We start from the raw sequence: 13,244 nt of genomic DNA, 5'->3' as shown, positions 1-13,244 counted from the left end.
ACAGCATTCCATCCTCAGACAGATGGTCAGTCCGAAAGGACAATTCAGATATTGGAGGATATGTTGCGAGCCTGTGTTATGGATTTTGAAGGCTCATGGAATAAATATCTACCGTTGATAGAATTTTCTTACAACAACATTTATCAGAGTACGATAGGGATGGCTCCCTATGAACTGTTATACGGCAGGAAGTGTAGATCTCCCATTCACGGGGATGAGACAGGGGAGAGGAAATACCTAGGTCCAGAGTCAGTGCAGCGGACCAATGAGGCAATAGAGAAGATAAAAGCTAGAATGCTTGCCTCACAGAGTAGACAGAAGAGTTACACAGATCCGAAACGCAGAGATGTTGAGTTCCAAGTTGGGGACCATGTGTTTTTACGGGTATCTCCGATGAAGGGGATCAAACGTTTCCAGAAAAGAGGCAAGTTATGCCCTAGATTTACAGGACCTTTCGAGATTCTCGAGAAGATAGGTCAAGTGGCATACCGGTTAGCGTTGCCTCCAGCTTTATCAGCAGTTCACAACGTATTCCATGTCTCGATGTTGAGAAAATACGTTTCAGATCCCTCTCATATACTCAGTTATGAGAGCCTAGAACTGCAGCCTGATATGACTTATGAAGAACAGCCAGTGCAGATCCTGGATAGAAAGGATAAAGTCCTTCGGAATAAGACCATAGCATTGGTCAAAGTTCTCTGGAGAAACAGCAAGGTGCAGGACGCCACCTGGGAGCTAGAGTCTGATATGAGAGCTCAATATCCAGAGTTATTCAGATTAGATTTCGGGGACGAAATCCTTTTAAGGGGGGAATAGTTGTAAAGCCGCTTAGTTTAATTTGGAAATTAGCAGTTAATCACGTTTAATTATGAAAATTATTTATAGCTATTTAAATAATTATTATACTGTTATTATTGAATTCAGAGATGCATTTCTATGTAATTCAGTAGTTTTCATATTTTTGCATTTCCGGTGCCCGGTAACATGGAACTCGGTGTTTGGCTCAGTAAAATCACAACTTAGTATGTTAGTAGTTTGGGACGGTTTATTAGACATTGGGAATGTCGGGAATGGCCGGGAATTTAGAATTTCCCAAAAATACCCCTTTAGTGTTAATTATGTTATTTTAGTGTGGAGGGGCAAAATGGTCTTTTTGCCCCAATGATATTTTGTCCTTTAGTGGACTTAGTAAATGAATTTTATGTGTTTATTTTAACTATGTGTTGGCTGAAATAGATCATTGCCTAAGTATTCCATTTATCTCATTTTCATTCAAAACTTAGAAAAATAGAAAAAAATTTCGAAAAGGCTCTCTCTTTTCCTCTCTTTCTCTCTCGGCTGGTAGGGTGTTTCTAGGGCTGGAATTTCTGATTTTCAAGCTATTTTTCCTTCATTCTAAGTGTTCTTCAATCCTTGGTAAAGTTTCTAACCCTTTTCCTTTTGTAATTTTTAGAAAATGTTTGAAAAGATGATGATGCATGCTTGATTTTTAATATGTTCTTGCTGCTGTGAATTGTTGTTATTTTCAGTGGATTAATCTTGTTATTTTAAGCTGCTTAGGGCTAGTGAATGCATGTTATTTGCTTTGATTTTAAGCTTGGTAGTTTTTAGCTCAAAACTATGGTTTTCATAGAGAAATGGTTAAAATCTGTTGCTGTGATGTTGTTGAAGTTTGTAGTTGTTTTCAGAGGCTATTTTATGCATGTTTAAGTAGGTTTGTACTGGTTTGATTGCATGTTGATAGTGTTTGATCAAGTTTGAGTTTAGAACTCAAAGCTTGAAACTTTAATGGTGATTTTTGTTTATGTGCAATCTGGGTGAGTTTGATGCTTTAGAAATGTTCTAGGGGTTATATAGAACAGGTGTGGAAGTTTTGGTATGGTTTGGAGTTGATTTGAGCAAAGTGTGAAATTTTGAAAATCTGCCTGCGAGGAACCGGAATTCCGGTTGTGCATCCGGAATTCCAGATGGGGTTTTGAAATTTCCCAGAACCGGAATTCCAGTTGGGCAACCGGTCTACCAGTTGGGGAAAATTTAGGAACCCTAGTTTTCCTCAATTTTATGTTTTCGGGGGTATTGCCATGCTTTTTTATCGATAGGGAAACTTTTAGTTCCTAGTTTAAGTCCCCGGGAAGTGATTTAGCGTATCACTTATAGTGTTGTGATTTTTATGGTTTAGGAGCTTGTAATCCGCCGCGCAGATAGTTCCATTCAGGTTGACCGGCACACCTGAATTCGGAATCCAGGTAAGATTAGTATAACAGTATGCATATGTAGATTACATGTTTAGCGTGGATGTAGGAAGCCTATTAGATTACATTAGTTATGTATGTTGGTTTCGAACCATCCAACTGTGTCACATCGGTATAGGCTGGAGTATGACCAGCAGCCGGAGTATGACCGGTTCGACCGATCAGGCTGACACTTAGGTTGGTGGTTCCGTACTATTGACGTATCACGTCGGTACAGGCTGGAGTATGACCAGCAGCCGGAGTATGACCGGTTCGACCGATGAGGCTGATACTGTAACACGTCGGTACAGGCTGGAGTATTACCAGCAGCCGGAGTATGACCGGTTCGACCGATCAGGCTGTTACTTGTCAATAGTACCGTCCCTATGAACGTTCAGAACTCAGTACCGTGTTGGACACGGCAGTTAGGGGGACTCAGTATCGTGTTGGACACTGCAGTTAGGGTTATGATCAGGGGTATGGGCGTCTGATCATGACCGGGGTTTTATGTATGAATATTATTATTCTTTTCTTACTGAGTCTGTCGACTCACAGTGCTATGTTTATGTGTAGGTAAAGGCAAGGCTAGAGCTGATGGACCGTGAACGAGCCTATGAAGATTGTACATGTCGGGGCGGTTAGGCCTGGAGCGTACGATCCTCGGGACAACAAGGCTATTTTTGTAACTAGTCGCTAGGCGACAATTATTTTGTATGAACAGTAAACTTTTGTAAATGATTTTGTAATCGGGATCCCGAGTCTTTTGTATAAATATTTTACAAGTTTAATTAAAAAGTAAAAATTTTAATTAATCACGTTTTCCATAAACCTCGTTGATTAGCAACGAGCTGCACAGCATGTTTAAAAATCACGTAATACGCCTATGCTACTTAGGGTGTTACATACAACATCTGATCCTCCAACAACGTCTCCTTTTGAAGGACTCCCACTATCACATGTAACTGCCTCACAGGTTATGCTAAACTCCAATCTGATTCCATCTTTTGTTGATGTAAGTCATACAACCATTCGTACTCTAACTCAGGAGGATTTGATTGAACAAGCGATCGCTCGGAGGTTTGAAGGGATGCAAGTAATGATCCAACGTATCCTAGGGGTTCCAAAACCAATAAAGAAAAGTCCGCCTAGCAGTTTTACTGACTCACCCTTTGTTTTGATGCCATTTCATTGGTCGAGATGCCAAAGAAGTTTGTGTTCCTGTTAATGCGGATGTACGACGGAACAACTGGTCCAAATGATCATATAGCTAGTTATAAGCAAAGGATGTTCACTACCGCCATCCCTCGCGAGTTGCGCGAGGCATGCATGTGTAAGGGGTTTGGGTCTAGCTTGGCTGGCCTAGCCCTGCAATGGTATATGAATTTACCCAATAATTTTATTTCTTCTTTTGCTCAATTAATGGATGTTTTTGTAGAACAATTTGCGAGTAGCAGGAAATTGGAGAAACTCTCAAATGACCTATACCGTATCAAACAAAGGAGAGGCAAATCCTTACAAGACTATGTGGCAAGATTCAATGTTGAAAAAGTTTCCATCACAGCATGCAACGTGGACACAACCATTACCGCCTTCCGTAAAGGCCTGCTGGAAGAATCTGACCTATACAAAGAACTAACAAAATATCCATGCAGGACAATGGAGGACGTGCTTGCCAAAGCTTGGGCGCAAATCAAATGGGAGGAAGACGAATTCAATAGACAATCAACAACATCCTACTCTTACTCTCACGACAGTAGAGTACAAAAGAGGGTAGAGCGATGGCAGTCCTACCGTTATTCAGAACCTTATCCGACCAAAAGATCACGGTCATACAGAGATAGCAGGAACTCCACCCAATCACACAGACGAAGGGATTACATTGTCAAGATAACACTACCTCGACGGATGAGGGAATCAGACAAGGGACCGATTCCTGAATACAACCTGAACTTTAGCCCTGTTGAAGTAGCTGCAGTAATGAAGGGAATGGGAAACCAAGTCAAGTTGCCTGAAAAGATTAAAAAACCAGCAGCAACGCGCGACACAACAAAGGGGTGTGAATGTCATAATGACCACATACATACCACTCCAGAATGCATAACATTAAGGTATGAAGTGGCTGGAGTCTTGCACAAAGGTTAATTGCGAGATTTTTTATCAAACAAGGGAAAGACGACCGTGAGGGAATCAGACAAGAGGCCAACAACACCACCAGAGCCACCTCAGCACACCCGAACATGTAATGTCATCTTTGGAGGGTCAGAGTTCAGCGGCGTAACAAAATTAGCCGCTAAGAGGAATGCACGTGAAATAGTCGGGACAAAGGGTAGACCAAAGAAACAACCAGCAGCCTACAACGACCAGACCATCAGCTTCGTGGACAATAAAGCTTCAGATTTGCTTAATCCTCACCATTATGCTTTAGTCATTTCTTTATTTATTTCAAATTGTTTTACTAAACGTATACTGGTCGATAATGAAAGCTCTGCTAACATCTTATATTTGGATGCTCTCAGGGAGATGGGGATCGACGAGGCCACCATCATCTGCAAGTCCGCAGTATTGGTTTGGTTCAGTTGAGAGCAGAAACACTTAGTCGGTGAGGTCATACTCCACGTTTATGCAGAAGGATTCAACCTACAGACAAAGTTCCTTGTAGTTGACTCTCCATCAGCTTATAATGCAATCCTGGGCTGACCGTGGATCCATCCCATGAAAGTTGTGCCATCCACATACCACCAAGTGGTCAGGTTCTGAACCAAGTGGGGAGTGAAAGAAATATGGGGAGCCCAAAAAACAACTCATGATTGTTATCAAAACTCACTAAAAGAGAAATTGACAACATTATTGCAACTACAGCAGTCTAGTCCAACCTTTGCACTTGATGAACCCAGTATGGAAGACCTAGATGATGTGTGCATAAGCAAGGAGTTCCCGGACCATAAAGTCCAGATTGGAACAAAGCTTACACCTGAGTTTTAAGCTAGGCTGATCGAATTCCTAATCAAACGCCATCACTGATTTGCGTGGTCACATGAGGACATGACAGGTATTGATTCTAACATTATTGTTCACAAGTTGCAGGTTCACCCTGATTACCCACCAGCCAAGCAAAAGAGACGTAAATTTGCACCTAATCGCAACAAGGTGATAAATGAAAGATACAAAAACTCATTGACGAGGGATTAGTTAGAGAGGTTGACTATCCAGACTGGTTAGCAAACGTAGTAGTTGTGAAGAAGAAGAATGGAAAATGGAGTGTATGTATCGACTTTACGAATCTCAACAAGGCATGTTCGAAGGATTCGTTTCCACTTCCTCACATTGACATGATGTTAGATGCAACATCTGGACATGAATTGTTGAGTTTCATGGATGCCTTCTCCGGTCATAACCAAATGTTAATGCATCCCAATGATCAAGAAAAGACATCATTCATAACTGAGCGAGGGACTTTATGCTACAAAGTCATGCCGTTTGGACTAAAGAACGCAGATGCCACGTACCAAAGGCTGGTCAATCAAATGTTTGCAGATATGCTTGGAAAGACAATGGAAGTTTACATCGACGACATGCTTGTCAAATCTTTAGCAGTAGAGAATAACCTTGATCACCTCAAGCAAGCATTCCAGGTATTAGAAAAATACAATATGAAACTTAATCCTACTAAATACTCTTTTGGTGTCTCTTCAGGAAAATTCTTAGGTTACCTCGTCACAAAAAGAGGGATCGAAGCAAATCCAGACCAGATAAGATCAATCCAAAATATACAATCTCCAAAGTCAATCGAAGACATTCAACGTCTCAACCGAAGGATAGGAGCACTCAGCCGTTTCATTTCAAAATCATCTGACCGTTGCAACTATTCTTTTCAATTCTCAGAAAGATCAAAGATTTCGTGTGGATGGAGGAATGCAAAGAAGTGCTAAGAAAACTCAAGAGCTATCTCACCTTCCCTCCACTCCTAGCAAAGCCTAAGGATGGAGAAAAATTATACATGTATCTGGCAGTTTCAGAAGCAGCGGTGAGTGCTGCACTAGTTCAAGAAGATGAAGGAAAGCAACAACCGATTTACTATGTTTCAAACACATTGCTAGATGCTGAAACAAGATACACTCAGTTGGTAAAATTGGCCTTAGCACTTGTCACAGCAGGGCTCAAGCTCATGCCCTATTTCAAGTGTTATCCTATAGTGGTGCTAACCAAATACCCACTCCGTAGAATTCTACACAAAGCAGAACTTCCTAGACGCATGACCAAATGGGCTGTTGAGCTTAGTGAATACGACATAACATATAAACCGAGGATAGCCATCAAGTCACAGGTATTGGAAAATTTAATTGCTTACTTTTCTTGTGTTGGACATTACAAGAAGAAAAGGAATTATTATGCTTAAACGAGCAAACAAACTCGACATGGATGCTAGTAGTAGATGGATCAAGCAATAGCAAGTGGAGTGGCCCAAGAATCGTCCTTACCTCCCCTCAAGGAGATGTTATCCAACGGGCAATCAGATGTGACTTCAAACCACCAATAATGAGGCTGAATACGAGACGTTCATCTCTGGGCTAGACCTATCCATTGCATTGAATGCCAAAACCTTGAAGTCATGTCATATTCTCAACTTATCATAAACCAACTCAACGAGTCATACCAGGCCAAAGATTCAAAATGGAATCCTACTTCCAGATTGTTCAAAATAAGATTTCAAGATTCACAAAATTCACCATTGACCAAGTGCCAAGACTAGAGAACAGCCACGCCGATGCTCTTGCTAATCTCGGCTCATCTATTCAAATCAAAGATGGAGTCACCATTCCTGTGGTGATAATGCAATGGCCAGCGACATGGAAACCCTACGAAGATGTAAAAAGTCTGAATGAACAAGACAATTGGATGACGCCAAAAATGCAGTACCTAGAGGATGGAACCCTTCCACATGACAAGAACGAGTCAAGAAAACTAAGAGCTAAAGTAGCCAGATTTACACTATACAATGGGAAACTCTATAGGCGATTGGTCAGATGTCTATTACCGGTTGAATCCAATTACATTCTCTAAGAGCTACATCAAGGTGAATGCGAAAACCACTCAGGCCATCAGAGTTTATGCAACAAAGCTCTAACAATAGGCTACTATTGGACAACACTGCGAGCAGACTCCTATAATTTTGTTCAATAATGCGAAAAGTGCCAAAGGTTTGCTCAAATATCTCACCTACCTCCAGAGAAGCTCCACTTTTCACTTACACCTTGGCCATTTATGAGATGGGGGATGGACATTGTAGGCAAAATGCCAATTGCTCCAGGGTAGAGGGTATTCATGCTTGCCTTAACTGACTACTTCACCAAATGGGTAGAAGCTGAAGCCTTTGCACAAGTTAGAGATCGAGAGGTAAAAAACTTTATCTTGAAAAATATAATATACAGGTTCAGAATTCTAAAGGAGATAGTTACGGACAACGGTTCACAGTTCATAAGCCAAGACTTCTAGAACTTCTGTGCATAATGGGGGATACAATTGTCATTCTCAACTCCACGATAGCCTTAAGCAAATAGACAAGCACAATCAACCAATAAGACAATAGTCAACACACTCAAGAAACATCTAGAGAAAGCCAAATCGAGATGGGCAGATGAGTTACCAGGGGTACTATGATCTTACCGAACAACAACAAAGACCTCAACTGGAGAGACCCCAATTTGCATTGACATATGGAAGTAAAGCAGTCATCCCAGCAAAAATTGAAATACCAACCATCAGATATGAACACTCGATAAATGATCTAAATCAACAGAACATGAACATAAAACTTGATTTGTTAGACAAAAAGAGAGAACAAACGCTTATTAGAATACCAGCATACCAACAAAAGGTGGCCCAACATTTCAATAAGAACATTAGGGCCTAACAATTCAAGGAAGGAGAATGGGTACTACGAGGAGTGTTCCAAAACACGAAGGAAGAAGGAGCAGGAAAATTAGAACCCAATTGGGAGGGGCATTACCAGATTTCAAAGATAGTTGGCCAAGGAGGATACAAACTCCGAGCAGCAGATGAAAGAAACACAGGAAATAGCTGGAACGTCGTACACCTCAAGAAATACCATTATTACAGTATTTTCCAGATTTACCAAATTTACCATCCGGTAAAATATAAAAGTATTTTCCATCATTATAGTATCACCATATGTAATCCAGGTAATCTTCCTTACCTTAGTGATATCACTACTCTCCCTAGTGTTCTTTTATACGTTATCCTAGTAATGTCCCCGCTTCAAGTCTACATTGGGTCCCTTACACCCATGGAATAATGGCTCTTATATAAGAGTGCACCACTTTAGCTACTTCCTAAACTGACAACTGGCCCTACAGAACGATCCAAGTGTTTCCAATGTGCTTTATTCTAACTCGCACGCTTCATGGGGAAATTTCCTAAATATAATCACCCCAAGTCAAGGACACTTAATTGTGGAGTTTCTTCACGATGGGCTACTAAAACAGGATACGTCTTGCTAATATAGGTAGTCCCAAACAAATTTATTTAAGTCCTCAACACCATGTAATCACATGCTTACATAATCTCAAAATCACTACATACAAGCTTTCCCAGACAATGTGGATTATAAAACTCCTGGTCTTTCCTTTGTGGATCACGGGGCTCTAATTGTCACAGCTTGACTCGTGCCCTCTGGTAGTGAATAGATCCACCCACATAATTGTTGCCTTTAATTCACCTAGTGTTTCAGACAATACTCATAAATTGTCCAACCTATACTAAGAGTAGATCAATTTATATCAAAAGATTTTTTTCCCTAAACCAATTACATGGATACCTTCATTAACTACTCATATCCTATATTGCACTTAGAAATATTAGCAAATTTAACTCATATCGCCATTTCTCTAATTTGCCTACCTTGTTAAATGAACTACCACTAAATAACATACCAGCATAGTCCATTCTGATCTTTTGAAATCCCCTCATTGAGTGTACAATGTTTAATACCAATGTAAATCGAAATAACAAGTATAACATTGCCCATAAATTTTTTACCTAAGTCGGTCAAAGAACCGATATCGAAGTCCTTTAGAGTTGTAACCAATACTTAGATAGGACCCGTACATTTTTCTTCTTTAACATCAATCTTTCATAACTGTGGGCAGGTTCTTTTCAGATGACCCACTACCTCGCAATAATAAGATATGACTCTACATTAGCTCAAATGGCACCTTTTTGCATCTTGAACACTTAGAATAAGGTTGTCATTTCTTATTCTCACTTTGACCAATATTCTGATCACCTTAGAACCTTTTGTTCTATCCCATAATTATTGGTTCATTTAATTTTCACTTACTAATCTGCTTGTAAGTTTGGTTCATATATTTCACCACATCCAATGGTACAATAGGAAGTGTCAATAGTACAAGAATAGATACAAGACGAGCTTGTTGTCCTCTCAAATCTGGGATCTGCTTCCCCTTATTGTCTAATCATATCTTGCATAGTGATTAGTGGTCAAAAATATCATTTTATTGATGTTAAAGTTTGAATTAAGTTAAGTTTTGATTAATATTTTCATAAAATTAATATGATATATTATATAATTCAAAATATTATTTTAAATTTAGTTTATGTTCATTTTGCAAGAAATAAAATGATTTTTGGTATTGCCAAAGAAGAGATAAAAAAAAGAAAGCAATAAATTGCTACAAAATAAGTGAAGTTGACAAAGTGGGTAAGGCCACTTCTTGGTCTGAACCCGTACACCACAAGAGGATATGCATAATCAATTTCATGCATCAAAGTTGGCAGCCAGCTCGAGATACTCTTCATCAACATAATAATAATTGATTTTGTTTTATCTCTTGTGTGAACCAAAGGGAAAGAAAGGTTATCAACTTCTTTATTTATCCGCAGTCCAAGGCCTCAACATCTCAATCACATTTGACTAAATGAGGGAAATCTATTTCCTATAATTAGTTTTCCATTTATTCAAATTAATTAATATAAGATCAAAGTCAATTAATTAGGATTTTTTTTTTCATTGAACGGTTATAGCATGTCAAAATCTTATATATTGAGGGGAACTTTTCTTTGAAGTGTATAATTTGTCATTGGCAAAAACTATAGTAAATTTTAGTTTTATTTTATCTATCTATTCTCATATTTTCTTTTTAGATTATTGTGAGAATGACTAGCATTTTTTGCTAGTTTCCTAGATAAGGTAAAGGATGATCTTATATGTGAGGTAATATTTACTTGTGCTTTGATTCACCAAGTGCTTAAAGTTTATACATTTGAGTAGTATATTTTTCTTCTATTTTTTTATCTCTATATTAATATATTTATCTATTTAGTATTATATAGAAATAGTCATGCTTTTTCTATGTGAATATGATTAGGATAAATATATATTAATATTATAATTTTATGATTAATCTCTTATTGCATTATTACCAAACAAAAGGTATATTGTCATTCTTAGATTTTTCATAAGATTATTTTCTACAATCTTAATGTGAGAATTTTATATTACTCAAATACATTTTTTTATTATATGTTCTTCAAGTTTTATCTTCCGATTAAATTATTGGGAAGTGAATAATTTAATTGTGTTATATGTGTGAATCAAAACCCAAATAAATGAGCCAAACGTATAGGTGATTCTTGAAACCTTATCATTTTTGTTATCATAATTTTCTACCAATTTTATTTGCTTTAAATTTACTATTAATATTTTTTCAAAAACCCATTGACTTATTTACTTATAATGCTTAAAATTCCACTAATCACTTTTTGATTAAGATATCTCTCTGTGGACACGATCGCTCATACTACACTACAACGATCGCTTTGTGAAGACAAGTTTGAGCGTAATCAAATTTTCGCGCTGTTGCCGGGGAGATTGAAATAAAAACTTAGTGGAATATTCAGCCAAGTGGTAAGTCATTCTATAATGTGTATATATAGTATTTGTTAATTTTGTAATTCTTATTTTCTCATGTATGTATAGTACTTCTATTTTTTTTAATTATTAATTTTTCTCTTTGTGTCTAATAACTTAAAAAACAATTGTCATATTTATTCTACGCTTATATATTTATGTACATATTTTTGTTTTCTCTTTTTGTTCAAATATATATGTAGTATTAGTTTATTCAAAAAAAAAATATGTAGTATTAGTTTTATATAATATATATATTAGTCATTAATTTTTTTTATACATATTTTTCTTTTCTTTTGTACATTTATTGTGTTCAAATTATCATTCATTGTTAATTTTGTAATTATTTGTCATTTATTATCTTTTTTTCTTTAGCTTTAAATTTATAGATTTTAAATTATTATGTTTAGTCCCTTAATTTGTGTAACCTTAGGTTTTAGATTAGCTTTAATTTAGGTTCCACCTCTTTATTATTAAAAAAAAACATAAAATTCTAAAATAAAATTGTTCATAAAACTTTCTAGTATTAGGAACAAAGTGTAATGCAACAAGTGGTCAAAACTAAGAGTATTCTGTCTAGAAAGATTAGCTTTTAAGGCTTGTGATAGAGTACCCTCTACACTTTCCTGGGAACCTTGGTTCTGTCTAGGAAAGTGTGGGACGAAGCGGTACCTTGGCAACCTTCCCAATCGGCCTGCGAATATTTCTTGTGTATGCCCTTGTCTTATTACATTTTTGGACTTATTACTGTTTTAAAAACCAAGCTTGTTCCTTCAAAATAAGTAATTTATTTTACTTATTGGTCATTTGGTTAAAAATATTTGAATTGTGATTTTTCATACTTACCTAGTAACCTCGGGGAGTCTGGTGAGGCATGTGAGATCATTTTAAATTGTCCAAATTTACCAAGGAACAAGTTTAACAAAAAAAAGAAAAAAAAATTAAAAAAAAAATTAAGTGAATGAATCGTCATAGAGATGAACTAGGGAGATTTGTAAGGAGACCCAACACCCCTAGTGATAACTCTTCCAATACATCAAGCATTGCCTCTCCCACCTCAACAATTGCTCATAATCCATTCGCCATGGCCCATCATGATGAAATTCAGCAGAGAAGTCTAAATGACTATCTCCATCCTACTCGCACTCCTACCCCTTCTTGTATCCTCTTTCAACCTAATATGCCCAATTTTGAATTCAAACCTAGCATGATTCAACTCTTGCCAAATTTCCATGGTTTAGAAAATAAAAATCCTTATGTGCATATTAGGGAATTTGAGGATGTGGTAGCCACTTTTTATAACCAAGCTAATATCGCGGATACTGTGCGATTAAAGTGTTTTCCCTTCTCTTTGAAGGATAAAGCTAAAAACTGGTTATACTCTCTGAGACCAAGGTCTATTGGAACATGGGAAAAAATGACATCATCATTCTTTCACAAATACTTCCCTAACCACAAGACCAATGGTTTAAAAAGGCAGATTTCTACCTTTTCTCAAAAAGACAATGAAACTCTTTATCAAGTCTGGGAAAGGTTTAAAGAACTGTTAACTCTTTGTCCCCACCATGGTGATGAAAAATGGCGCCTAGTTAGTTATTTCTATGAAGGCCTCACTAGTCGTGAACGCCAGTTTATAGAAATGATGTGCAATGGTGAATTCCTCCAAAAAGATCATGAAGAAGCCTTTGAATATCTCAATGAGTTTGCAGAAAAATCTCATACTTGGACTGGTCCAAGTGCTACTGAAAGCACTAACAGAAATCGACCAGCAGGAATTTACCAACTAAGGGAGGAGGACAGTCTCAAAGCCCAAGTTAAGTCCTTAACAAAGCAACTTGAGGCCTTTAAGAAAAAAAGTGGGCAAGGACTGAATATGGTTGCCAAAGCAGAAATACATGAGCCATGTTTTGTGTGTGGAGAATTGGATCATTTAGCTAAGGATTGTTTAGCCTATAGAGAAATGAAGGGGGTTTATGAAGAGCAATGCAATGCCATAGGGAGCTACAATAAGCCATTCTCTAAACGTACAACCCTGGTTGGAGAAACCACGTAAATTTCAGCTGGAA

At 37.6% G+C, this 13,244-nt stretch overlaps 1 protein-coding gene and 1 non-coding gene across 2 annotated transcripts; one reads left to right on the top strand and one right to left on the bottom strand.

Moving 5' to 3' along the window:
- Positions 1-3,455: 3,455 nt before the first annotated feature.
- Positions 3,456-5,420, top strand: LOC133036880 (uncharacterized). Its single transcript, XM_061113646.1, has 3 exons — positions 3,456-4,355; positions 4,398-4,796; positions 5,316-5,420. Exons 1-3 carry the CDS (start codon positions 3,456-3,458, stop codon positions 5,418-5,420), a joined length of 1,404 nt encoding a protein of 467 aa, XP_060969629.1.
- Positions 5,421-12,642: 7,222 nt separating this feature from the next.
- LOC133037578 (small nucleolar RNA R71) lies at positions 12,643-12,750 on the bottom strand. The gene has a single exon (XR_009687670.1). It is a non-coding gene; the product is annotated as a small nucleolar RNA R71 (small nucleolar RNA).
- Positions 12,751-13,244: the final 494 nt, after the last annotated feature.

This window comes from Cannabis sativa, chromosome 4, assembly GCF_029168945.1.
Source record: "Cannabis sativa cultivar Pink pepper isolate KNU-18-1 chromosome 4, ASM2916894v1, whole genome shotgun sequence".
NCBI classification, from domain to species: domain Eukaryota; kingdom Viridiplantae; phylum Streptophyta; class Magnoliopsida; order Rosales; family Cannabaceae; genus Cannabis; species Cannabis sativa.
This window is presented reverse-complemented; position numbering and strand designations above follow the sequence as displayed.

Coding starts and splice junctions, on each gene's coding strand:
- LOC133036880 (XM_061113646.1), top strand. CDS start 3,456: ATGCGGATGTACGACGGAACAACTGGTCCAAATGATCATATAGCTAGT. Junction 4,356..4,397: donor TAAGGTATGAAGTGGCTGGA/GTCTTGCACAAA, acceptor TTATCAAACAAG/GGAAAGACGACCGTGAGGGA. Junction 4,797..5,315: donor TCTGCAAGTCCGCAGTATTG/GTTTGGTTCAGT, acceptor CACAAGTTGCAG/GTTCACCCTGATTACCCACC.